The sequence below is a fragment of the Scophthalmus maximus genome, chromosome 17 (assembly GCF_022379125.1).
Source record: "Scophthalmus maximus strain ysfricsl-2021 chromosome 17, ASM2237912v1, whole genome shotgun sequence".
Classification (NCBI taxonomy): domain Eukaryota; kingdom Metazoa; phylum Chordata; class Actinopteri; order Pleuronectiformes; family Scophthalmidae; genus Scophthalmus; species Scophthalmus maximus.
Genome location: NC_061531.1, coordinates 17850420 through 17878034, shown reverse-complemented (window position 1 = coordinate 17878034; position 27615 = coordinate 17850420). Strand labels below are relative to the sequence as shown.

At 46.2% G+C, this 27615-nt stretch overlaps 2 protein-coding genes across 4 annotated transcripts in view; one reads left to right on the top strand and one right to left on the bottom strand.

The window, feature by feature from the left end:
- The window catches only part of znf281a (zinc finger protein 281a), an 85151-nt gene that overhangs the window by 12178 nt on the left and 45358 nt on the right, over positions 1 to 27615 (bottom strand). The window contains exons 4-7 of one of the 3 annotated variants that reach the window (XM_047328349.1): positions 9270 to 9332; positions 2666 to 2714; positions 2147 to 2400; positions 378 to 665 (exon numbers count right to left, since the gene is read on the bottom strand). The gene's annotated coding sequence lies outside the window, so the exon portion shown is untranslated. Of the gene's footprint in view, positions 1 to 377; positions 666 to 2146; positions 2401 to 2665; positions 2715 to 3017; positions 3158 to 9269; positions 9333 to 27615 lie in introns of those variants that run through there. The other 2 variants (XM_047328348.1, XM_035614244.2) reach the window with 2 other exon arrangements.
- kcnj19a (potassium inwardly rectifying channel subfamily J member 19a) lies at positions 3402 to 15137 on the top strand. Its single transcript, XM_035614251.2, has 3 exons — positions 3402 to 4083; positions 11092 to 11308; positions 14138 to 15137. Exons 1-3 carry the CDS (start codon positions 3418 to 3420, stop codon positions 14800 to 14802), a joined length of 1548 nt encoding a protein of 515 aa, XP_035470144.1. The 5' UTR covers positions 3402 to 3417; the 3' UTR covers positions 14803 to 15137.

Sequence of the window (27615 nt, the reverse complement as noted above, 5' to 3'; positions counted from 1 at the left end):
CCTACCGGATAAACTGGAAAACAACAGTCAAATATCTTCCACTTCCGTGGCAATTTGTGTATCACATGACGAAGATGATTATCAGGTCGAACGCCTCATCAATAATTCATTCTGTCTGTGCAGCATGTCTTTGTTCCCTCCTTCCCCTGAATCAATCTCTCACACACACACACACACACACACACACACACACACACACACACACACACACACACACACACACACACACACACACACACACACACACACACACACACACACACACACACACACACACACACACACACACACACACCCCCACCCACCCACCCACCCACCACAGATTGGATATGAGTCGAGTGTCTTTCCTCATCTAATAATGGAAGAAAACTGTGTACCGGTGGAGAGCCAGGGTTCGGTGATTGTGTGCGTTGTGCTGATTTGGATTCCTCTCACTGGGAAAGCCTGACGCTCACACACACACACACACACACACACACACACACACACACACACACACACACACACACACACACACACACACACACACACACACACACACACACACACACACACACACACACACACACACACACAGCAGATGGTGATCCTGGCCGTCGACTCTCTAATCCTGGGTTTTCGGGAGGATGTGAGCGAGACAGAAGTCGCTCGTCAGCTTCAGAAACCTGTGTGGTGGAGGGAAGAATAAAATATGGGCAATCGTAGAGGCAGAAGGAGAAAGTATAGAAACGCAAATATGACCGATACCGTCAAGGAGACGAAGCCAGTTGATAGAGAATCAAGATGACAAGAAAGAGAAACAAAACAATTATAAAGAGATGGAAAATGACAACAAAGACATGCAAAATAGAATGAACATTGTGATTATTAATAATGTACAGTTTATTATTATTGCCTAAAAGCAGGACTTTAAATTTGAGTCCTAACCCATTTCAGTCGTTTCCCAAATGTGTCTCTCCTCTTTCAAACCCATGTGTTCACTCCCATTCAACAGTTTCTACACCCACCCGAGTGTGTGTGTGTGTGTGTGTGTGTGTGTGTGTGTGTGTGTGTGTGTGTGTGTGTGTGTGTGTGTGTGTGTTAAAACGGACACGTGCATGGTCACGGAGAAGCTGCATGACAACTCTCTGCAGCCTCCAACACACCGGCGAACTTCCTTTGCGGCTGCAGTTACCGACAGATCACACACAGTTAAACCTAAAACCTTTCAAACACATGAGACATAACTTTCTTTTTTTCAGGCAACACAGGGGTTTTCCAAAAATGTCAGCTGATTTGTTTAAACTATATTCACGATTACACTCATCAGCTCATTTCGACAGTGCAAACAACAGGAATTCAGCTCAAAGAAGCTTAAATCCTCTTCCACAGAAACTGCTCCTGCATGACCTTTTTTGGGGGAATCTTCTCGTATTTTCATACAAAATTATGACCCTGTCATGGATGAAAACCTTTTCTTCGCCCGTGTTCCATCATCGGATTAATGTCTTAGCACATTTTGGCCTTTCACAGTAAATGTCAGATCAGTTGGATCGTTACAAAAGACATTTTTGCATGTTCTTGATGTCAGTTTTCTCACCTGCATGTCGTGGGAAGAGGAAACTAGATTTTAATGTCAGAAAGGACGGTAAACGGTATCGCATTATAGTGGCAGGTTGTTGTCTTGTTCTGGCCAACAGAAGCGTCTCGCTGCATAACGCAGTACGATCCAACGGCTCAACAAACAGAAGCCTCCGAAATAACCATGAAGTTAAATCAATACCTCTAAAATTAGTTCAACAGAAACTGAGCTTCGTGACCTTCATGAAGGCAGGATTTGTTTCAAGACTGTCATCTCAGGAAAATGCCTCCTGCCTGACTTGACATGTGTATAACACACCGACCCCGGATGAGACTGACTAACATCTGTTTGTTGACTATAAATCGGTTGCTTAGTAAATCATCTAAAGAATGACACTTGAGCACCAGAATCCAAAATTATTTATTCACGAAGTGCCTAAAATACCTAAGGAGCACTTCATCAATACTGATTTTTTAGTCAGCCTATTTCATATCAGAAAGTCATATCACTTGAGCTGAGGGTCGACGGCGTCTTCGTACTACTCGTGTGACTGAGACTCCATTAGCTAATAATAGTCTTACTTACATAATATGGAGAATATAGATCCTGCGTCCTGTCTGATTAAATGGAGGGCAGAGGGGATCCAAGGGCGAACGGTCCATTTTTACGACTCTGTCCTTTGGGGGAACGCTATAGTGCAGGAAACCGTCCACTGTATAGCAGCCGCCCGACGTCTCAATCAATAAGGAGGCTTCAGCAGGAAAGAGGAGAGGCACAGATTTCACGTCGGGCCTCAAATTTGGACAAAAGCCTCGAGACAAGTGAGCTGTAAATGTAATCTGTTTAAAGCAAGAAATAGACAATATTTAAAATTCTAATGAGTCGGCTAAACGTTACATTTATTCTGTTATTGTTACTTTACTGGACATTATTACCTCAATTTGATCAACGTTCAATTTGGCACGGGGGCATTTGGGAATTACTGTAACCAATCTGCAATTCAATTAGTCCGTGGCCCCTGTGTCGACCCTTATTATGGCACATAGGAGACCAGATATTATGCAGGTGGGTCGTCCAACCAGTAGATGGCACAGTTTAACTTACCAGAGCCCAGATCCTCATCACTTAGGATCCCAGTGGCTCCCCGACTGTGCTGTTGATCACAGAGGAGGATCAGCAGTGGCAAGACAATATATAAGCCTCTTCTGAGAAATGAATGAAATGTAATACTCAAGTAATTAATTAATATATCAGTTAAACCCCCCACGCTGATTAAAATTAACTACAGTGAAGAGTTGCCCACATCCTCCTCCTCCTCCCCATCTCTCTCTCTCTTTCCACACAAGCGCAGTCTTGTGTAACTCTCCCCTCCTCTCTCCCTGCCCCCTTCCCTCCCTCTCCTCACATATCTCCCCTCGTCTCTCACACACACACACACACACACACACACACACACCTTCTACCCCTTCATCCATTTACAGGCCACCAGTGGAAGGCAGCTCTCCTCGTCCGACGCATCGCTGGTTGAGCATCACCCGGGTCAGACTGAGCCCGAGCGGAGCGCACAGCGAAAGTCTGGGACCTCCTGGTGCCATGTTGAAAAATAACTCGAAGAAATAGTGGATATCATCAAATAAAAAAAGAGGACAACTTTGGCTTACAGGAGAGGGGGGAGAAAAAAAACCCGGGTGTTTCTTTTTTTATTCCTTCCATTTTTGTGCGCGCCAATGTGGCCATGGCGCGTTTTTACGCACTGCAGGTAACCCGCGTTCCGGACCGCAAACAAACCACAAACATGGATTAATGCCAAGCGAGGAGTGAGAGCATCTTTTTTTCTTTCTTTCGGGAGAGCTCAAATGGCGGCACTTCGCAGGAAATTCGGCGAGGACTACCAGGTGGTCAACACCAACCGGGCCACCACTTTCTCGGCGCCGGCGAAGAAGAAGCGCCAGCGCTTCGTGGACAAGAACGGCCGCTGCAACGTGCAGCACGGGAACCTCGGCGGGGAGACGAGCCGGTACCTGTCGGACCTCTTCACCACCCTGGTCGACCTGAAGTGGCGCTGGAACATGCTCATCTTCATCCTGACCTACACCATCGCCTGGCTGGTCATGGCGTCCATGTGGTGGATCATCGCGTACATCCGGGGCGACTTGAACCACGGCCACGACTCGACCTACACCCCCTGCGTGGCCAACGTGTACAACTTCCCCTCGGCGTTCCTCTTCTTCATCGAGACCGAGGCCACCATCGGCTACGGCTACCGGTACATCACCGAGAAGTGCCCCGAGGGCATCATCCTCTTCCTCTTCCAGTCGCTGATGGGCTCCATCGTGGACGCGTTCCTCATCGGCTGCATGTTCATCAAGATGTCGCAGCCCAAGAAGCGCGCGGAGACGCTCATGTTCAGCCAGGACGCGGTGATCTCGCAGCGCGACGGCAAACTGTGCCTCATGTTCCGCGTGGGCAACCTGCGCAACAGCCACATGGTGTCCGCGCAGATCCGCTGCAAACTCATCAAGGTAAGCGCGCAAAGAGAGGGACACACACTCTGATGATGAGGATGATGAGGATGAGAATGTCCTGGGGGAGTTCAGAACGTGCTGTAAATCACACAGTCAGAAATAAAACAAAAGGGCTAAAATACATAAAAATACATAAAGTTCCTTATCTCAGAACTTTCTCCTGTGTGGGCCTGTGCAAACAGTAGACTGCTCCTATCTGACAGTTTTTGCATCTCAAATAATCTTTATTCCCTTTAACCTCCTCTCTCATCTTGAGCCTGCACGTGGAAAAAGGGACAGTTGCATATTGCATATCAATCCTTCCCCCTTTTTAAAATTCAAAGTGTATAAGTGTGGAGCAGGTCCCACTACGCCGCACGCCTTGTTCGAACCGCAACAGGCGCGAGGTATTGACCCAGGACGTGGTGAGGCTGAGTGGCAGCCGCCAGATGACAGAACAAAGGGAGTGTTGGTCTTTTGAGGAGGATGAGAGAGCTGCACTGCCCACACACACACACACACACACACACACACACACACACACACACACACACACACACACACACACACACACACAGTGTGTCCAGCATCAGTTCATCCACAGCCGCGTGGTGACACCTGGACAGATGTGAGTGTGTGCGTCAGTAAGTGGCTGTGACAGAGCGATCATCCCCCAGAGGAGCGAGGCTTTTATAGGCTCGATGAATCAGCGGTGAGCGCGAAGGAGCATCGCACACTGTAACACGGATCACCTGGGGTCAGAGGACCCCCAAAAACAGCTCTCATGACAAACCGTCATGAGATATAAAAGCTTCAGTGTTTGAATACGGCTGCAGCAAAGCTCTGGATCATATCCTCAGTATGTCCGTCTGGTTATGTTTGACAGTTTGAAAGCTCCTCAACCGACTGAGCCGTGCTGGTTTTCGACTAATGAAGAAAAAACTGTGTAATTTGGCCTCGGACTCGGAAAACAAGCAACAATGCCGAAAAAGCGACCCCAAGCAGCAGCACCGTGCGACGGCTCCACCTGTAACGATCCCGACGGAGCCACATCCATGTCCAATGTGCAAGAAAGACGGGCGGCCATAAAGAAGACAAACAGCGTTTGCGAAGGTGCTTGGAGCTCGTTCACGTCAGTGTGTTCTCCGCATCCAGCACAGCGTCGGTCGGTCAGCTTAATGATGCGTGCAGGCAGGCAGAGATGGAGGGAGGGACGGAGGGGGGGAGGGCCGCGCTATTCCACCGCTACAAGTGTGGAGGAAGTGAACAGCCCAGTAGGCACAAAGTCACAATCACACACGTCTACAACGATTTCCCCCCAGGTCTCTCCTGTAAACCTGAGCGGTGAGCGTCCGGCGTCGCAATCAAGACCGTGGAGCGCAAACGCACTGGAAGTCAAAGAAACAAAAGAATCCAGATGTGGCACCACAAGCATAACCTACAGTGTTTAAACTGTATCGCTCCACAGTCTTTCTTCCACCTTTTCCTTCTGGACTGTGAGAAATAAAAATCAGTATAAATTCCCCGAGACCTCTCGGCCCCCCGGCCACCCATAATTCTTACCGTCCTCTCTGTGAAATATTAATAAATAAATAAAAGCAGCATCCACTGTTTTGCTCCTTGCTTTTTATTTATTGTTTTTCCGCTGCAGGGCTTTAGTGGTCCAACCTTATTCTTTCGCTTCAAAGACTCTCTCTCTCTCTCTCTGGCTCTCTCTGGCTCTCTCTCTCTCTCTCTCTCTATCTCGCCGAGGAGGCAGAATGTTTTTCCGCTGCAGCTCTGCCCGAGCGCAAGAACACAAACAACCGAAAACAATGAAGTGACTCATCATCATCATCATCACGATGCCTGGACACACCGGCCTTTTGTTTTTGCCTGAGCAAATACCTCCAGAAACAACACATCACATTATGAAAAAACAAAGAGGACAAAAGCCGAAGTGGTCATATTTTAAGACTGACAGCCTCCCGTGCAGTCCCGGTGAGGAGATGTTGGTGGTGCTGTTGAACCGCAGCCCTCGTCGCGTCACGCTCCATGTGAAAAAATACTCACTCCATCCCTGACACCACGTCGTACTGTGAGGATTTCCTTCTTTCCGAGTCCTTCCCTGAAGTTTTTAGGATTAAAACTTAGCTGCCTTTTAAATTTTGAATCACCCTATGGATCGATAACTGTCGTCCAGGTTCTGCAACTTTTTACAGACGAGTAAAGAAGCCCTGGATGTAAAAGTAAAGTTTGGTTTGGTCAAAGGTTAAATATCGGCAAACCCGCAAATGGGTTTAACCTCATTCCCTGTAAACTAAGCATTTAGCAAACTAGAGTTTAACTGCAGTTCAGGTTTATGGAGTCAAATAAAGTATCTTGCCTCTCACAGACCTTGAGTTCAGCATGTAATTAAATACTCCGCTTAACATGGGCAGTTATTTTAACTCCTGCTGCCACTTAATCGTTTCAGTGAATTGCTTCCATACATCGTTTTGGTTTATCCCAAAAGCGTTGGAGTAGAAAACACCTTGTATTTAAGTGATCTGTTATCTTCCTCAACCTCCACACGTTCCGCCGCTGGGCCACTTTTGAGCATTTGAAATAGTGGCGAGTGGCGATAGGCAGTTTCTCAATTCACAGTGGCATCTTCTTGCAAACCCCCAGCGTCGTGTGTGTGAAAGGGGGTTAAGGGACGCTTGTTGTCAGACTCCATCTGTTTTCATGGCGCAAGAATCCTAAGATGGCTGCACGGTGGCGTAGTGGTTAGCACTTTGGCCTCACAGCAAGAAGGTTCTGGGTTCGAATACCGGTTCAAACCAAGCAGCGCCTTTCTGTGTGGAGTTTGCATGTTCTCCCCGTGTGTGCGTGGGTTCTCTCCGGGTTCTCTGGCTTCCTCCCACAGTCCAGAGACATGCAGAATGGGGTCAGGTTCATTGGAGACTCTGAAGTGACCGTAGGTGTGAATGTGAGAGTGAATGGTTGTCCGTCTCTGTATGTGGCCCTGTGATAGGCTGGCGACCTGTCCAGGGTGAACCCCGCCTCTCGCCCAATGTCAGCTGGTATTGGCTCCAGTATGGATGGAGAATCGTAAAACGTAGCCACTTTCCTCATGGTGCTAGAAGGCAAAGAAGGCAAACAACTGCACAGGACGTTAAGTTAAATATCCGTCACGCCGCACTAGCTCGATCAGAACTCGCCTGTACTGCATGTACACGTTGACCTGACAAACACGCTGGATGACGATGCACATCTTCAAACTGTCACAGCATTCGTGGTGTCGCCACTGGGGAAGCCTCTGGCCATCTGCACATGTCCAGATACAAGTCGTCTCCTCTCTCGCTCCCTCTCTGGTGATGCAAGTATTCGCTCTGCTCTGGGAACAGTTGGTCTCAAGTGGAGACAGAAGGGCCAGAAGAAAAGGAAGCATGGCCTCCGTATCTGCACTACAGACGAATATTAACAATATACCATTTGTCCGATAATATCTGGCACCTCGCGGCGAATGGCGCCAAGCAGTCAAGACAGTCCGGCTGGTGTGAATCTGAGGTGGTGACGAAGCCGCCGTTGGTGCCGAGTTGAGTCCTTAAGACGAAGCCATGACTCTCACTTTGCCCAGGCGGAGGTTACAATTTCCTTACAAAAAGTGCATTTACTGGAGGAGTGGGTTCCTAATGCCGCAGCGTAAGAAGCAAACACATGCAAATATTAGATTAAATGATCCCTGAAGCTGAGAGCTCGTCAACCCACCGTGACGTCGCCCACTGGTTTGTGAGCTGCTGTTTTGAAGCCTCGGGTTTAGCATTTCGACCAGCGCCATCTTGGATTTTTTAAACCAGAAGTAAACATATTGTAGAGGAGCGTAAAAAATCATCAGGAAAATGTTAACTGACATTGTAAGTCAAGTAAGGAGTGGAGTACATTTTCTTCTATAGAAACAGACTTATTTTCCCCAAACCAGTGGGAGTCGCCCTCTGCTGGTGAGTCCAGAGAATACAGGCTTCAGGCACCTTACTTTCCGGACCGAAGTCCCTTTTTAAAAATATATATATACAGTCAATGCTTCAGACAGTATGTCAGTGAACCGGAGCTCTGCTGAACTGTCACGGACGATTGCTGGACAACAGCAGAGGAGTGGAAGAGACAAACCAACGGGAAACTGTCACTCAGAGAGTCCCCCGCGGCGTCGACACGCGTGACGGCCTCACAGGGCGTCCTGCCGGAACACATGACTCTGGTATCACAGGGAGGGAGAGTGGAGGAATTTATTGAAAGGGACATAAAAAGCTTTACCAGCAGTTTTTTTTTTTTTTTTTAATTTTAGGGGAAATTGAGTGATGCCTTCTATTCCCAGAGATTTTTTTTTGAAAAATCGTTTCTTTTCTAATAAAAGATGCAATTATGCTATAAGGTTGACAACACCATGTCACTCATTCTTGGACATGGTGTTGTCACTTAAACACCATTCAGGTGATTCAGCGTGGACAAAACACTAGGAGAAGATTCTCTTCTCTTTTTCTATCAGTTCATGTCTCGGGGAGAAAACTGCGTTGTCCATTACACGTAGGATTGACCGATTGATTTTTTCACACTCTCGACTCGATCTGAGCAATTTTCGTCTCGGGCCACCGGAGGCGGGATTAGGTGAAATGTTAGACTTTCCAAACTCTTTTTCAGTCCACCTGAACGTACACAAGCTCCTCCAACCTCCTTTTCATGCCGCTGATTGATGGAGGCCTGGCCGATCATGGGATGGCGAAGATGAGCCGGAAGATCGGGCCACGAAACCGGTGTAGCCAATTTTATTCGTCATCTGTCTTCGTCCATGAGCGGGTTGCCTTCATAACAGATGCCATGGGTCAATGTCTGGGATCTGGGAATCTTTTGTGCACGAGGAAGCGTACAGTAGGAGAGCGCCTGCGAGGAGCTTTGTGCCCCCTGTCAACTTTCGCATACAGTCATCCGTCTTCTTTTAATCTGAAGCGACAAAGACAGAAAACTGAAAAGCGCAATTTCCCTAAGCTAAGCGTGAGACAACCCGAACGGCGGGACGATGCCAAGCGGCATTCGGCGGCCAGTGAACAATGCCCCCGACGTGAAAGTCTGTTCACTCACTCTTCATTCACCGTTTTGCAGAGAGGAAAACTGTCCGGCGATGTCACCGGGAGGTCAGGGGGAATGCTGCAGACCCGGGGGAATAAAATATATATTGGTGCACTTACCTGACATCGATGCTCTTCCACAACGCTGGAGTCGGATTTCTATCGACTGTGTCCAGGAGTGACCTGGATGAGCGAGGAAACAGAAATCAAAGATATCGTTCGCCCACATCGGTCTGTTATCAGTGGGTTAGCATCAGTCTTGTAGCATAACATATATCATATATATATGATATCATATATGTTGCTTTTCACACCTCCCCTCTTCAAGTTTCTCAGTCATACGGACACGGACAATTTGTCATGGCCTGCTTTTTTCGTGTGCGTTTCTGTCTGAAATCGACGATCAACGATATTTTAAAGAATACATTAAAATAAGTATTAAGTATTATGAAGAGCATCTGCCACTGTTCATCGGTGTAAACAGTATAGTGTATGTGCCATGTACAAGAATGGAGAGGCTTCAGGAAAGGAAATGCTAAAATAGAGGAAATAAACACTGAATTTGAGGAGAAAATTACTTAAACACAAGTGAATCTATGCAGCAACATGATTTAACTTTTTAACAATAAAACTTCTAATAAGACATATTGATGATAAATTCAAGTATATACCGAAGATAGAAACAGACAGAGGGAGCGTGGCTCAGGAAACCTTAAAGATGTAAGTACGGTAAGTTACAGTGTGATGAAGTAAAAGTATCAATTTGTCTATTTTACTATATCACAGTATTTTGCCCCTGGAACGAGCAGAGGTATGGAGGCGACTCTGTAAAGAAAAGGTTAAAAGAGGAAACTGAGTCTTTGTGGGAATAACGTGTGCTTACTATTTTAGTTTTATTTTTAAAAAAATTACGAGAACGTAAGATCCAGAAATAGCAGCGTGGCTTGATGAGAAGGGAGTGGAACTGTGTGTGTGTGTGTGTGTGTGTGTGTGTGTGTGAGTGGGTGGCTGGTGGCTGACACATCCCAATTATTGGTTGGAGGTGAAACAATGTAGAAAAAGATAAAAGGCTATGAAAAATTTTAGCATATGCTTTCAAAGATTGAGAGAAAAACCAACAGTGCATTTTTTTATTTTAGTTTTTAATGCTGATTGACTCAAAGAGTTGATGCTATATTAGGTATGAAATACAGATACTGTATATTAAAACAAGTGTCTTATATACCACAGTAACTCTACTCTTAAAGATGATTTACATGGATGACCTTAACCTTTGAAGGTCGGAGTGTTTCCTCTTAAATGACAGAAACGACCTCTTTAGACAACGACATGGCTTCATTCTAAGGGGATGTGTGGATGAAGGGTAAAACAGGCTGCTAAGTGAGGGATGGTGATTTATTAGACAACAGAAGAAAGGAACACTGAAGAATACTCAACATCCACCAGGACCTTGACGCCGCAGCATCGTCTTGGCAATTAAATGTTTCCACACCAGTTAACACTGTGAGCAAGTCCTGTCCAAACACTGTGTCATACGTCCGATGAATGAAAACTGATTTGTGTAACAACTTCCTTTTTTTTTCTTCTTCTTCCTTCTCCCTCATTAATCGACTTCACGCCTCACATTTATCTTGTGACCCTGTCGATGGGGATGGAAACCACAGGAGGAACTGTAGTTAAAAACTATAGCTCCGCCTCGAACTGGCAAAGTATTATAAGATGCATCAGTACAAGTACTTTAACTGAAGTTTTGTCTAAGTTTTCACATTATAATGTGATACTTTCTCATAATAAAATATCTTTCATGAAAGGAAGCCAAACGGCATGCAACTAAAATCCTCTCCTGTCTCTTCCTTCTCCTCCGTCTTCATCTCTTTTCTCCCCGCCTCTGTCCATTTCTTCTTTTTTTTCCCTCTCTCCTGTTTCGTCGACCGTCTCTCAGTCTCGTCAGACGCCCGAGGGCGAGTTCCTGCCGCTGGACCAGTGCGAGTTGGATGTCGGCTTTGGGACGGGTGCGGACCAGCTCTTCCTGGTGTCGCCGCTCACCATCTGCCACGAAATCAATCCCAAGAGCCCCTTCTTCGACCTGTCCCAGCGCTCCCTCATGAACGAAGAGTTCGAGATCGTCGTCATCCTCGAGGGCATCGTGGAGACCACTGGTGAGGAATCCTTTCTCACCACTTCGTTGAGCTCCTTGTGATCCTCCTGCTCCCATCCCCATTTCCAGCTGCCTCTTTCCTTCACTCTGCTCACTCCCCAATCTAAATGTAAATTCCAATTTTTGATATTACCTCACATAACACTCCTATCTAATAGATACTCGTCATCTAGACGGTACGATCTAATTTCCCCCCCTTCGCTAGTTTTGTTTATTCAAAAAAAAAAAAAAAAAAGTGAGACTGAGAACATCACGTCAGAATGACTGACACCCTGACTGAATTGTGGGGCATATTTTATTACTCCAGAATCGGTTTATGCCTAATACTCTATGCATAATAAAAGGCCATGGTCATGGAAGCGTGTGTCACTTTGATAAATGAGTCGGGGGCTTTCAGCCGAAGTTCCACTCCATTTTTTTCAGACAGCTGAGAGCAGAGGGGATTCGGAGCCCGTGAGACGTTGGTACACGGCCGCCACTGTGAACTGCACGCGGCCACGCTGGAGTCCTCTCAGTGACAACACGGCTCCCTCTGTTGCATATTGAACAGAAGGATTTCCCCGCCCCCCCTAAGTCCAACAACAAATGAATCCAACTACCTCTCTCTTAGGGTTAGGGTTAGCCCTGCTCCCATCAATCCCCTATAACCCTCGCGACGGCGCCTGAATAAGCTTAGAGCAGAGGGATCAGCTGGCGACACGGTCTGCGTTCTGTCGATAAAACCGTTAAATCTGGGCGCAGCCACTAGCAGCCACTCAGAGCCGAGGGCGCTCGAGGAGGGAGGCTCTGGTGCAGTGTCACCTTCAATTGGCCACGATATCCCGGCCTCCTCACACTCGCGCACACATCCCATTGACTTGAACTCGTCAAGTCAATGGGATACTCAGCCACTCGGATACTCGTCAATTTTCTGAGATACGGTATTGATTTTGGTTTTAGGTAATTTACTGACCCTGAGCAGGTTTAAGCATCTATGGAGAAGTGGAGAAGTCAAGACAACAAACTTGGCTAAACATCAATTTACTAACATGTAACATTTTCAAGTTAGACAGTCAATTCCAGGTGGATTGGCGAGCCAATCACTTGATCAGAATGAATGCTGCTCAGATTCACCTGGATTCAAGACACATTGGTACAAAGGCCCCTCAATTTGGATTTCAACCCTCCAACCCAAACCATTCAACATAGATTGTTAGTCCCTTTCCTCTTCATGTTCTTACATGGTGGCTGCATCGGTATGTTACACTTTCACTGATATGTAGATGACGCACCCATCTATGTATGTGTTTGTGTTTAAATTTAAATCATTGCAACGGTCAAGTAACAACGGTCTGATTCAAATAAGAGTTTCACAGAAAAAGGCAAAGCATCATGAAACGGCGTCTAACCAGCGCCAGTGACGACGGCTGCTGCCAGGAATTTCATATGAAGTCTTCTTCAGGGACGCTCTGACCGGCGCCTGCCAAGTGTTTGCGTAGCCGTGCTGAGGGGGCTTTTTATTTTTATGCAATATCCACAAAACATTAAGCAGCTGGTCGAAAACCCACATGACGTCTGGATAATGAAACTAAACTGGCACGCATGTCAGGCTCTGAACCCGTTGGATCTACAGTCAGCAGTAAAATAGTCTTTCTCCTGGAAGCTAGAAGAGAATACAAATGGAAAATTATACCATGATTAAAGCCTCTAGGCCAATTAAGAAATAAAATGACCTTTGTTTGGTTGTAGAACTGTTGAAGGTTGGGTTTTTTTGTGTGGATGAAGATGAGTAGTGAGCCTGGAATAGAATCCGGCTGTGACATAACACTGCACATATCATCTGACAGACGAACAGACTCCTACTCCACAGCTAACTGTAGTTAAAAAAGACAAAAGAAGCTCAGGTTGAAGCAAAGCTACTAGACAGAAAATGGACTAAGTGCTTATTGATTGTGAAGGACCACCGAGTAAGAATCAAAATGTCAAGAAAACTATTTTACGAGAGCTGAGGTCAAACGGTGGGGGGGAAAAAGTGTGTTTAGGACCATTGTGAAATGTTCTAATCCTTTAAAAGGCAGACTCGCAGGCACTGGCGTCTTTGCTCCACAATATTTGCAAAAAAATAATATGCACACCCATGAATAACTGTCAAAAGACGTCAGCGCATCAATAGATTATTGAATCGAGGAACGGGACAATTTGCAATCAACACATCAAGTACAAGTAAAGACAAGACCCGTGGCTTTCTGCCATCGATATATTGATGTCGCGGTGGCACCGGGCAACTGATAATTATGTCGATCAGACGGCCGATTATTACGACCAACACCACCCGAGCGCTGGTGACAAGCATCAGTCGCCTTTCACTCATAAAAGCAGCACAAAACCAGGGGAATCGCTCGCAGGTTCACGGAAACAGGGACAGCTCTGCTGAGAGCTTACTATGAGACACGTTTATGTAAAGTTGTCTATCTCTATCTCATCTTCTTTGATGTTCTGTTTACACATTAGAGACGCCGTGCTCGGAAAATGGAAAGACATAAAGTTGCACTAACTGTCAGTGGCGATTGCTGTTTTTTGTGAATTATTGCCCGAGAATGTTCCGTTGCTGAAGTGCAGTATTCAAATCTCCACGACGTGACTGAGTTGAACTGCACGGTTTTGCACGGGGAGAGGCGTGAAGCGGTGATGCCACAACAAATAAAGAAGCGTAGAGCAGGGAGAGAGATAATGGGATGGAATGATGCACTTCCGCATACACCTCCTTATCAGCCAATATTTGTTTTGTCGGAGCGAAACCTCTGTTTAAGGACGGTTCATAAAAAAGCGCTACCCTGTTAATCTCTTACAGGTATGACATGCCAGGCGCGGACGTCGTATACCGAGGACGAGGTTTTATGGGGCCACCGTTTCCTGCCGGTGATGTCCCTCGAGGAGGGTTTCTTCAGGGTGGACTACTCTCAGTTCCACAACACGTTTGAGGTGCCGACGCCGGCGTACAGCGTCAAGGAGCACGAAGAGAAGAACTCACTGCCCTCGCCTCAGTCCACTCCCACACCGGCGCTCACGGAGAGCCAGGGCGCGCGGCGCGGACGGGTGTTTTCCGTGGACTGCATCAACACTGCGGAGGAGAGGGCGCGCCAGGGCGGGGCCGGGGGCCGCCTGCCCAGCAAGCTGCAGAGGATGAGCTCCTCTGGCAAGGAGGACCTGCAGCGGAAGGTGCTGATGCTCAGCTCCCAGCACCCGGAGAAGGCCTGCAGCACGGGGGACTTGCCGCTGAAGCTGCAGCGCCTCAGCTCCTCGCCGGTGCCCGAGGCGGAGACGCGGCTGCAGCTCAAGTCCCTCAAGGTGGGCTTCGAGCCCATGACCCAGTCCACCGGGGACCTGTACCAGCAGAGCCTTCAGACCACGCTGTCGCCCGCGCCGGTCCTCACGCACAGTCCCCTGCCCTCCGCCGGGGGGAGGCCGGAGGACAACCTGCCGGCGAAGCTGCGGAAGATGAACGCCGACCGCTGAAACCCAGAGATGTACTTTACCTCGAGTGCTGTCGGTTAGAAAAAAACAAACAAATGGTTTGCTGACAATTTACTGGAATTACTGTGATTTTTTTTTGCGTTCTCATCGCAGGAGCATTCATGCAGGCTTTGTACACACACCCAAAAAAAAACCAACAACGAGAAAACACAAACTTCATGCTTAATGCGAACTTGATCATTCTGCCAGAGTTGTGCATGTATATACACACTGAATCCATCGTTTAATATATGCACCACTACACTTAAATAGTCAACCTTAGTTTTATCTAAACAATAAATTATATTAAGATGATAATAAATGATGTTTGAGCATCAGTCCCTTCTTCTGTGTTTTTATTGTTGTTGCATTTTTTTAAATAATCAACTGTTTAGTTTATGAACTCGTTGTAATTGTTTGCGCAACAGTTTCGCCAGCGGTCAATAAGTAATCCGCTAAGTGCAACGCAATGCAGTTTTAATAGGCAGTTTGTTAATGCCCCAATTTTGCCCCCGTTGGCAAGAGACACTTAACGCGGGAACAATCCCATAATTCCTCAGGGGAAATAAGCGAGAGAGAGAGAGAGAGGATAACGAGCTACACTGCTGCCGAGAGGATATGAAGGGTGTTTATTGGAGAACGGAGGCTGATTAGAGTCAAACCCTCGCCCCAGACGGAGGAGTGATATCATCACCGAGGCCTCGTGTGAGGCGCATAGTCTCTGCTCAGTGGGAGTCTTGTTCTTTTCATTCAGCTTAATGTTAAGTGTCCACGCGCAATTGGCTTCATTTAACTGTGTCTGCGTCTCGACAGGCAGCGGAACTGAATAGTTACAGCATGTAGGACAACCAGGTGCCTGACAGGAACTGTGATGTTGGCTAAAAATGCATCTGTATAAAACACATAACGGGGTAGATCTAAATCCAGGTACAAACCGCCGGCACAACTGTAAAACTGTAACCGAAAAGTTTCCTCAGCAGCAGCGCGTCAGTGCCTCTGACCCGAGGCGTCCACGACACCTCAGGCCTTAATTCACCTCCGCCGCAGCACGGAGGAGACAGCAAAAAATCAATGGCAGCAGGAGATCAACTGGCAGAGACCCTTCCCCCGTTACGACTCTGCAGCTCGGACCACCCACTCAGTTCAGACTGGTCCACCCACTCTGTCCCCTCTGATTTAGCCTCACGCTGAGTGTTTCGTAGACTCACGCGTGGCTGGTCACTGTTCTCGTGCTGTGCCTGATTTGCTAAATTCCACTGCCATGAAACGAAATGGGCTCATTGCAAGACAGAGAACCCGAACGATAAGAATGAAACATGAATATGATGATTTAGTAGATGGAGGAAACACTCGATAAGAGTGACCCATGCGTTCTAAAGTATCTACGTGACGTGTAGATTAAGTGATGATTCGGTTTTTTTTTTAAACCAGTACCTACTCCATGTTGATAGGTCATAAATTAAAGTTGTCGTTTGATGTTGGCTTGAGTCTGCATGCGGAGGTCAGGGGTTGACAGCTGACAGTTTCGGAGCCGGAGTCCAGTTTCAGAAACCGTCCCACACTGGCACCGACAACTCTTCCGATCATATCTGAGAGTCAGAGGTGTTTTCACCGGGTTCCATCCGCTGCTATAATGACCCCGACACATACGGAGGATAAAAAGTACCTGGAACATGACAGCTTCCTAACGTGACAAGGCATTTGAGGCTCATTAGGGACAAATATCTCTGACTTCCCGTTCCAATCTGCCTCCGACTGTGATAATATCAACTTCAAAATGATGGTAGAAAAATATGACAAAGTCTAATCTCTGTGGAAAAAAACAAAACGAGCACGTCCCCGTCTTTCCCATCAGGTAGATTTGGGGATGTTTTGAGTCATTTACATCCCACAGCTTCGCAGTCAAACCGTTTCTTTGTGCTGCACCAACTGTGAACATGGCTAATTGGGCCACTTGTGGTGTCGTACGGGGAAACGTGCCTGACTGACTCACCTTACTGTGATACTGTACACACACACACACACACACACACACACACACACACACACACAAACACACACACACACACACACACAAACACACGCAGCAGCTGTCAGTCAAAAGCGAGCCCCTTCTTTCCACCAGTCACCACGGCAACACGCAAACCTCTTGCAGCAGTGGGGATAAGCATACAGCTGTGTGTGTGTGTGTGTGTGTGTGTGTGTGTGTGTGTGTGTGTGACAGAAATCCTCATTGTATCCTTCAGTCCCCTCATTTGGCAAATTCAAGCACCATTGTGTATTAGTGTGTGTGTGTGTGTGTGTGTGTGTGTGTGTGTGTGTGTGTGTGTGTGTGTGTGCTTGTGTGTATGTGCAAATGAGTTGGTCGGCCGATCTAAACTGCAGATATCGAGCGTCTCATCCGCGGCACTATTCCTCCTCGCCCCCGTGGGAAATAGAGAAAAAAGAAAGACGGCAAATAACATCAGAGACGCTCGTCTTCTTGTGCGCGGGGCATTTTAATTTCAGCATGTCCGCTTTACAACGGAGGTAACCACTGCTGACATGCTTTGAAAATAATGAATGGCCGACCGCATTGATCTTTTTTTCTCCACGCATACATTACCATAACACTTGCCCCACAGCCATTTGTGGGGGGATGTCTCAATGTTGGTGTCTCAGTGTCTGTGACTGAAGTGCTGGAATTATTAGTTCATCTTCAGGGAGCAGGCGTAGTACGGGCGCAATTCCTCCGGGGACGTCGCCACTTTTTGCTCCGTCCTAACCTAATCAGGCCCGACGATCGAAGGACCACATCAATACCTGTCCCGCTGCTGCGACCCGACCGCCTGACTGCGCGGCGACGCAGCGCGACGGCCCCGGCCTTCTCACATAATCACTCGGCGGCTCCGGCAGACAGAGGTTGGGTGCAGACCGAGTGCGTTGACTTCACGCCCCCCCCCCCCCTCACCGAAGGAAATCAATAGTTATGATCCCTGCTCATCACGAGAGATACGCTCGTACACACGGAAACGTGTCATCGTTCCATCACAGCACTGGCGACGACCCAGTGGGACGCGTGTGTGTCTTTTGTGGATCATGCCTTCACAGTGTGAGGTTTTCAGACTCATTTGTTTCCAGTCGAGCGCCCGTCAGCTTCGGGCTCACCGCGTAATCCAAATTGAATGGGCTGTGTAAAGGCAACGCAGAAGAAATCAATGTCACGCCTTCAGCGGGACCTTTTCCCCAGTCTCCAGGTGGATCGGCAGCAAATGAGTGTGAGATCCCACGGAATGACGCGTGTCACTCAACCCCCGTGTGCACTGAGCTGTGGTGGGGGTCGCTTCCTCATGCTGTGCACACAGAGCGGTTCACACACTACAGATGTTACACAATATCTCTTTTCACGTCTCAGGGGATTTTGAAAAGGAGGAGACACCCCCCCCCCACATCTGGACAAGCCGGTCATGTGACCGCCCTCAGACACATGCACGATAAAAGAAGCAGCTGTCAAACTATTTTCAATTGTGTGGGGGTTGTTTTTAAAATTGACTTAAATTAGTAACTCAAATATAAACATGAAATACACCCAGAGCCGTCTCAAAAATATTGTTGCTATGACAATCATTTGTGTGTACGCCGCATGGAACGGATGAACAATCGTGTTTTGACGCCTCATTGTTCGACCACCCATCCATGAAATTTTTTTTAAAAGACACAGGATGTGCGCAACGGCAAATATCAAAGCATTAATATCGCGTCGTATTAACTGGCAGTAGAAAGCAGCAAAGACAGAGATGTGCTTATAGAATACTGTGTTTTATAATTAAATTGACTCTTGATAGATTTAACTTTGGTCATATTGATGTGTGTGAAATCAGTTTGTGATGCAACTTAAGCATAAAAGAGAGGTTACATCACATGCTCATGTTTCTTATCTCTGCTCTGCACATTGTGTTGAGATATTTAATAAAAAGTACAAGACAACAGCGTCATAAAAACTATGAGAGAACATGGAATGAATGAAACCAAATGGTGCTGTTAACGCACGCACGCACGTCAATCCCACGGGACTCAATGAGTACCAAGGAGACACTGCTCCATCATCACACGACACACTAAACATTTCCTCCTCTCTCTCTGATTGAAAACCTGGAGTCTCAAACCTTTAAACTTGAGTAATGACTCCCCTCCAATGCTCCGTTTGTCTTTTTTCCCTCCTTCCCTTCACCCTTCCTCGTCCATTTATTCCCCTTTGGTTCGGTCCCGCTCTTCTTTCCGACGGCTGCACTGTTCTGGCTACATTGTGCCTGCTAAGCACTTTCCCCCTCGCCGGACAAATCGTTTGTCTGATGCTACCTCTTCTGTGAAATTGCACTTGTCACATGCAGGCGTGCACTTAAACGAAATATGATCTCGCGGGAACACGAAACGCGAACGCGGGCGCGCAACTTGGCTTCACGAGATTTGACTGCAGCGAGAGTGAAAGACCCCACTTCCCTTGTTTCTCCACTTTTCAATTCCCTCCCCTCGTCGCCTTCCGCGAAGGCCGGAGAACTTTCCGCCGAGTTACTATTTTAAAGGCCCGTCTTCAGCCCCTTCGGGAAAAAGTCTTCTTACTTTTTAATCACACGACTCTTGATCAAACTGCAGAAGAAGGGAAGGAGGTGTGACAGTGATGTGGTCCATGAGTGAAGGCCGAGTGAATAAAAAGAGACCCCACCATTACACTCATCCTTTCTGTCGTTTCCATTAGAGACGGAACAAAATGACCCTTATCACCCTGTCTTCCCCCACGTAGACATAATTGGGTTTTCGGGGGGGGGGGGGGGGGGGAATTCTTCGGACCTAAATTGCATTTGCTCCGTCTCCTCCCGGCGCTCGCCTCAGCCCAGCTCAGCCCACCCCCTGCGGCGAATAGTCGGCCAGGGGGTGACAACGGGAAATAATAATTCCCGTTGTCACCCGCTAATGGTCATTGCAGCATAACTGCATCGCCGCGTGGAGAATAATAACATTAACTGTGCGGCGATGGGCGCCGTCAACTTCTACTCACGAGGACAATTTCTCGGGGGGGGGGGGGGGGGGGGGGGGGGGGGGGTAAGTGGGATGAGGTAGTGGAATTATTAAGAAAGTGCCAAAAGGAGCCATCGGTCATCGGGACCTGCCCGATTGCTTCGTGTTCCCCGGTAACACTTAACCGCACCGAGGTGTGTGTGTGTTCAATCACGTTAATTAAAATAACAGAAAGATTTATTCACGTAATGACGAAGGGGATGTTGAGCACGCCGACCATTAAACTGCGCCCAAGGCGAGAAGGAAACATACAGGGGCCCTTATTGATGCACGAGGGGGTGAATTATTTATATATATGTTGGGATATTGTCTAATTTGTCACATTAAATAGTATTTGAGGTAGTAGAATCATATAAATCTGATATGCATGACAGCAGTCCGGATCAAGGAACTAATAAAACCAGATCTTTAGCTTTTCAAAACCTGTGGGACACTTCGGCCTCATTAGTGCTTCTTGATCTGATCGTGTTTTGATCTGAATTTGTCTTCACACACCATTGATGAAATGATACGTTTCAAACTCCTCCTGATTCCTGATCTGCGGAGAACATCTTTGGGGATGAGTGGAACAGCTGTTGACTCAAATCAGAGATTTGTGTCAGTGGCTTCGTCAGAAACGGTCCTACAGCAGGATTCATATCCCCCGTTTTTAATGCCACACAAAATAGGCCAGCACAAAGATACCCAACTTTTCATAGGAGGACTAAAGTTATGACTGTGATAAACTACAGTCACCTTTTGTTTTTGGTCTTAAAGACGGTCACTTTGCTCCGGGTCGATATGTGCGTCCTCACATTTGCTTCTCCTGAATTGCCCCAATCATCCTAGCGGGAGCTGTTTCCCCTCTTCGCCCCCTGACGCCGCGGCGCGTAGAGCGGAGTCGAGATCCGCACACCTCGGCTTTGATATGTTAAAAATCTGTCCTGCCCGCCGCGCCTGACCCACCGCACGCCCGAGGGCGCAGCTTGCTCCTAATCTGCCTCACACCACGTCTGTTGTCAGAGCGGCCGAAAAACGCAGCAGACCCCTTCGCACAACAGAGAGAACACACACTCCGAGTGTCCGGCTTGTCTCGTCTCGTTGCCAAACTCGCTTGTTTAAAAGGAGCGTCCAGACACATCACACTGGCGGATTCATTAAAAATCGCGGCGGTGGCGTTTTGTCTCTGCGGCGTCGAACAACCTCGGGTTCCTTTGGGTAAACGCAGCACGTGTTCCGCGGGATGTAATTGTGTCGCTTTTCTCCCCCGTACGACACAGCCACAGGTCTCAGGTCAGCTACAAGTGTCCACAACCGACTTTCTGAGGGCAGAATTAGACCGGCCCAGGAATTTGGAACATGGCTGAAAGTCTGCGTTGCCCTCATTGTATGGTTAATGGCAGAAGGAATACAAAGACGCGGGTGGATGAGTTTGTATAGCAGGTTCTTACCTTGTATTCTAACCTTATTCTGCTCTGACAAAATGCATCTGCAAAGATAAAAACCCACAATGACGTACACAACGATACGTATTCTGCAACACGACTGTCAAATGCGGCATTTGTGTGAGCGATCTCAGAACAAAGGGCCGAATGACAAGTCCCTGGCTTGAATATTTATCTGAACCTTGAATAGTCATGAACTTCTCGCCCTCTTTGCATGTATTCATTTGTCTTTGTGTTTCGATGTTTTATGCCGTTTTACTTTCTTTGTATTACACAAAGTGTTTCATTGCCTTTATGTACGAAAAAACTATGCAAATACATTTGTCTTGTCTTTTAATACCAAATCAGAGTGGGTTTTTTTAGCTGAGACATGCTAGGATAGATCATAGGTCAAACTATTCTTCAATAATGCGACTTCAGTTTAATAGCAAACATGTATTTATAGTTTTTACCATCAAGCAAGAAGATAAGTGAGACTGTTCAGCTTCTAGAAAGGCAACACTGTAGCACTACCACAGCGTTCACTGACTGCTCACACAATTACAAGTTTCATACCACACATATGAGCAGGTGATGAAAAGCAAAATCGGCTTAGTCAAGTCAAGTCACCTTTATTGTCAATTCTGCAATATGTGCAAGACATATAGAGGAACCAAAAAAATTGGTTTCTCTCTCCGACCAACAGTGTAATTAGTACAAAATATTAGTCATATATACAATAAATCAAATCTAAATACTGCAAAAGTAAGTCAAAACCAAACTAAAGAAATTGAAAATGTGCAATATAAAGGACATACTGTACAATATGTGCAATATACACATGTATAACAGGAGACCCAACTTTAATACGGGTTTATTTATTGACAGTGAAATGATGCTTGATGCTACCAGGGGTTGAAGTTTATAGGGATTCAAGTGTTGACTTGAAAAACCTTCAGACTTGGATTTTTGTAATTTAGTTACTCTTCTGCACGGCACTGGCACTGGCACGTCTTCAGACCTGCCTCAGAAAGCCGCCAACCATTTTAGATGAGAGACGCGGGGCTTTGAGCCACAGACATGAAAACAGAATTTGAAAACCAATGACAGAGAAAGGAGCCGAAATCACCGTCTGTGTTTCTTTTGTCAGTCCGTGTCGTAAAGCTTTCTACTCATACACACAGTACGATGTAGCAACTCTGACATCACTGACAAAATATGTCTGCAACACGTTGGTGACACATGTCAGCCGGCGAGGTGACACACAGCGTGATGCCAGGTTTTCTAATTATCCCCCTCTTGCACGTTACGGCTTCCTGTGACCAACGCCATCTGTAGAGTAATAAACTAGAGACGACAGAGGAAATACAGAACATCATACGTTGTGTATTATTGTAACACTGCTTTCATCTCTGCAACATGTTTGAAACAGGTTGAGGGTGGAAACGATATCCTCTGTGGCACAGTGCTGATCCCTGGAGGGGGATTTGCCCTCTTGCTTTTCTTATTATTAGACACAAATATTATATGTATGAGATGCCATTATATAAAATGCAAGTGTTAAAATGGGGCCTGTTGGTGATGTGTTGGAGATTTTACAATCGGCATTTTGAGCAGATTTCAGCAGATGTCAGTTTTTAGTATGAAGAATCTGGATCCTGGATATTAACATATCAAAGTATCAAGAACCTGGATATTAACTCACCAAAGTATCAAGAACCTGGATATTAACGTACTAAAGTATCAAGATCCTGGATATTAACGTACCAAAGTATCAAGAACCTGGATATTGATGTACCAAAGTATCAAGAACCTGGATATTAACGTACTTAAGTATCAAGATCCTGGATATTAACGTACCAAAGTATCAAGTAACCTGGATATTAACACATTATAGTATCAACAACCTGGATATTAACTCACCACAGCATCAAGAACCTGGATATTAACGTACCAAAGTATCAAGAAATTGGATATTAACGTACCAAAGTATCTAAACTAGATACTAAAAAAACTACAAAAGGATGTATATTAACAACTGAAAGCGAGTTCCCGCCTTAAGAATAAAGGTGAAGTACATAGTCAGTGGCAATAAACCTTATCACCGAGCAAATTAACAGATTCAAATCTGCAAAGGGATTCATAAATTACACTTCTACCATCAACCAACATCGCTAAGAACATAGAGCAGCCAACACATTTTAGCATGCAGGTATGAGAGTGGTGTCAATTTCCTCAATTAATTCTTTGCAAGAAGGTATTTCCCAAAATGTCGAACTCCATTAATACAAATTCTGTTTAATTCCTCGGGGGAAACAGAATTAGAAAAAGTCTTTGCATATTAATGCGACAAACTTTATTGGGGTTTGAAATAAAATAAGAAAAAGCTTCAGGTCGAACTAGGTCTAAAGTCAAAGATGCAAAAGTTCACTTTGACGTCCGGCTCGGTTTATTGTCTCCGAAGTTGAACGAGGAAAAAAAAAAAAAAAAAAGCTGTAAGAGGACAAAACTCCTCCTGATTAAATCCTCGCGCCGCCCGAAGCAAAGGAAGCGAACGCAGGGAGAGAACGAGTCAGAGTGAATGTCAAGTCACTTTAATCTTTCTGCTGCACCACCAGCGTAAAAGACAAATACGTTCCTTCCTGTTAAAAGGAAAGAGAAGAACAAAAAAGAAAAACCCTCGGTAGCACGACGACAGTGAGGTTTGACCTGCTCGGCGCACACGTGTACTCTTTTATTTTTGGCGTTTTACACACTCAGGAAAACATTTGCTGTCTGACAGACCGACAGATGGTTCTCCGGGTAATTCGTTTTTCTCCGCCAGACATGGACGAAACAAACAAACACGCGCACACACACACACACACACACACACACACACACACACGTTTCCCACTGCACAATGAGCCCCTGGGAGAATATGGACAGTATTCATACTGTGTGTATTCATACTGTGTGAAACACAAGCCCCAAACTCTCTTTCTGTTTCTCAAAACTACTGATTGCAGATAGTATATAAATCGCGATTGCTTCGGGTCGACCTGCGGTTTCTAATCGCACAGGAACACAAAAGCAAAGGCAGATTTTCCTCCCTCCGAGTAAACTGAGTGTTCCTGTCAAAGTAGTGGAAGCAGCGGCGGAAAGTGATGTGACAGAGAACGTGATGAAAGCCTTCGAGTCTCGAGGCTCCGTGACGCCGGAGGACGTTATGTTGACCCGATCGCCACGGTCATCTGAAGCTGCTTTTAAAAACCAGGCTTCCGTGGACCCTTTCTCTGCTCCGAGTGCAAGGAAATAAAAAGCTGTTCATTAAAATGTGGAAATTGAATCAGTACGTTCTGCTGTTTCACTGTTCGGCAGGAGATGAAGTTTTTCTTCACATTCGTCGAGCAGACGAAGACGGCGTTTGATCACAGTGCTCATCAAACCGTTTAGAGACGCACTCTCGACCGCGCAAATGGAGAAGACCCCGAGAAGAAGCGAGCGCCGTCAGGACTAATAAGAAGCCGGAGAGCACAGTCGGAATGGATTTACGTACATTAGCGCTAATCTCCGCCTCGCGATGAGTTGACAGACTCTAATTCACGACAGATGATTAATAGTGGGTGAATATGGCTGCTGTCGGCTTACATCTGCGGAGGGGTGAATTGTTGCTGGCGCGTTTATTTGTTAGCCGTCGCTTCAGAGGCGATCCTGGGGAGAAAAAAAAGGGCTGAGCTGTAACACGGATCCGAAACGGGAAGAGACGTTCTGGTTTGTTGGTCATTAGTCGACGGGTTGACATGGGATCACACGTACAACAAATTATAAAATAATCTGTCAAGATGACATCGCAGCGAGTTAAAAGGGAAATTAAATATGGAGAGTCGGAATTTTAGAACGATTAATCCAAAATATTATCAAAAATTGAAATGTGGCCCGAGCGCAATGTCCACATAGCAGGAGATCGTCTTTCTTTTTTTTAGATAAAGGTAAAGATGCTTTGCGACATATTATAGCCTTTTGGTGCCTTCAAATTATACTTTCCAGATATAAGGGAGCATGTAGAGCCAAGCAAAAATCATTTTCCATCTTTTCCCACCCACGTCTGTTTCTTGCTTACTCAAAAATTACTGAATTGATTTCCACCAAACTCGGTGGGGGAACGAGGCCTGGGTCTGGCAAGAATGAATCCAACCAATCCTGGTGCAGGTGTGGATTAGGGGGCGGAGCCAGGACTTAACTGTCTTCAACTTTGTTTTATGACAAATCATTTAGACCACTTTATTTCATCTTTTGCATTGCTAACGAGACAATGGTGTAGGTTTGTTTGGGGCATATCTTTCAGCCCTACGAATTTCACACGATCAACACTATCTACTCTGAACGAAACGGACTTGCTGCAGATATACTTCTTTAATCACCATCTCAGTTTCCTGCCCACCGCCGCTGCACACCGGAGGATACTCTGACCCGAGTGGAGAGCACGTCTCCCGAGGTCCTGGGGTCTTGACACTAGACAGAGGAACCACGCGTTTCCTCCTCCATCTCAGGAAACGCGCCGGAGTGAATCTCTCAGGCTCATCAGCGGAAACCTCTTTCCATTTGGGCCGATCGACGTGTGCTAAAAGGTCAAAAAAAGGAAAAAAATATGCACCGGTCCATCTTGTAGATTTGTAGCATCAGAAGCAATCACCGCTTTTAAATCAGACTCGAACTTTGTCTCAGATAATAGGCTGTGCCGGCGTCTGTGCCGGCGTCTGTGCCGGCGTCTGTGCCGGCGTCTGTGCCGCTGTGGTCACTGTAAAAGCCGCAGCCTGATTAAAGTGAACAAACTATTCATGAACTGCTTCTTCTTTTCTTATGTGGCATCTGATTTGGCAGCTCTAAGAGCAGAAACCTAACAGCAAACGCTCGGGGCGCCGACGAGGCGTCTCGCCGCGAACCACAATCGGGTTCCAGGTCTCCTGCATTTATCCCCTGTCAAAGTCAGGGAGAGCTCCCTGGGAGAGACAGTCGGTGCGGAGAGCTCCGCCCGGTGCAGCAGCTATCATGTGTGCATCATTCCAGCAGTGCGAGCTGCTCGGGCACTACGGTGTAAACACTAATTAAGTTGACATACTGTCATAAGCTTGTGTGTGTGCGTTTTTTATTATCTCACAACATCCAGATATTGTGTATATTAAAGTGTCGCCCACGCTTTTATTCACGGCAACATAAGGAGACAACTGCACTGTGTGATGTTGCAATGGAACATAATTAATCATCAACTCTCTCTGCAACATTCATGGCCCAAGCGTTTGTTAAAGTTTGAAAGGTACAAACGGGGGAGAACGAGGCACCTCTCACAATCTGAACCAATCTAACCATATATATATTTATATATATATATAAAAACCCTGGGGCTCTGTGCCGAATACTGAACAGACATCTAGAGTGGCTCCCTCACAATCATTTGGTTGTTTTTTTAAAAGTTTGACGTAAAAGTCCTGATGTGATAATTCTCTGTTGCAGATATGGGAAGCTGCTGGCGCTTTGACCACAAAGTGCTTTCTGCCGCGGAAAACTCTCTGTCATCTCATCTGTGGCCGGTCGGGTCACCGCCTCTGGACGTCAGAGTCTAAACATCCTGATTCCAAGGAGCCATTCCATCTGTTTGATGACGGCAGGATTCTGAGAGTTAAATATGCAACGCTGAGCGGGGACGGGAGGGTTTTTTGTTTTTTTTGAGACATCGTGCACTGACACTTTTTTCCCCTTTGTAAGAACCAGAAATCTCTAAATACTACGGTCTCCGTCTTCCTGCTTCAACCGCATCAATTTTTCCATCACACTTACTCTACTGAAAACAGACAGGGGAACTGACCTGAAGCGAACAAAAGGATGAGAAATAAAACATGCATCCGAGGTGAGAAGTAAGGGAAAGAACAAGGGTTCGGTTTTTCCACAATGTTCTGATGAGGGTGATATGATGTGGTGCAGTTACTTAACAACATGGGGTGAAAAATAATCTAATAAGAAAAAATATATGTATGTCTTAATCTAACCTGTCTAATTTTTACCCCTTAATATTTCAATCTTTTTATTGAAATATTAATATATAGTATTATAATATTTTTATTGAAATATGAATACATAGTATTTTAGTATAGTGGTAATATTACCATTAATATTTATTAATAATAATATACTCAATGTGATGTTGAGTTATAGTACAGCTGAAGTCAGTATTCTATTAACTGTTCTGACGGCTTTTTATTTGTTTTCTGCGAACACTTTTTGCATTTGATTAACATGTTTACACACACACTCCTTGCTTATGCCTTTTTGTCACAGATCCCCTGCGCATCATTGCCTGACAAGCAAGCGGCAACTCAAC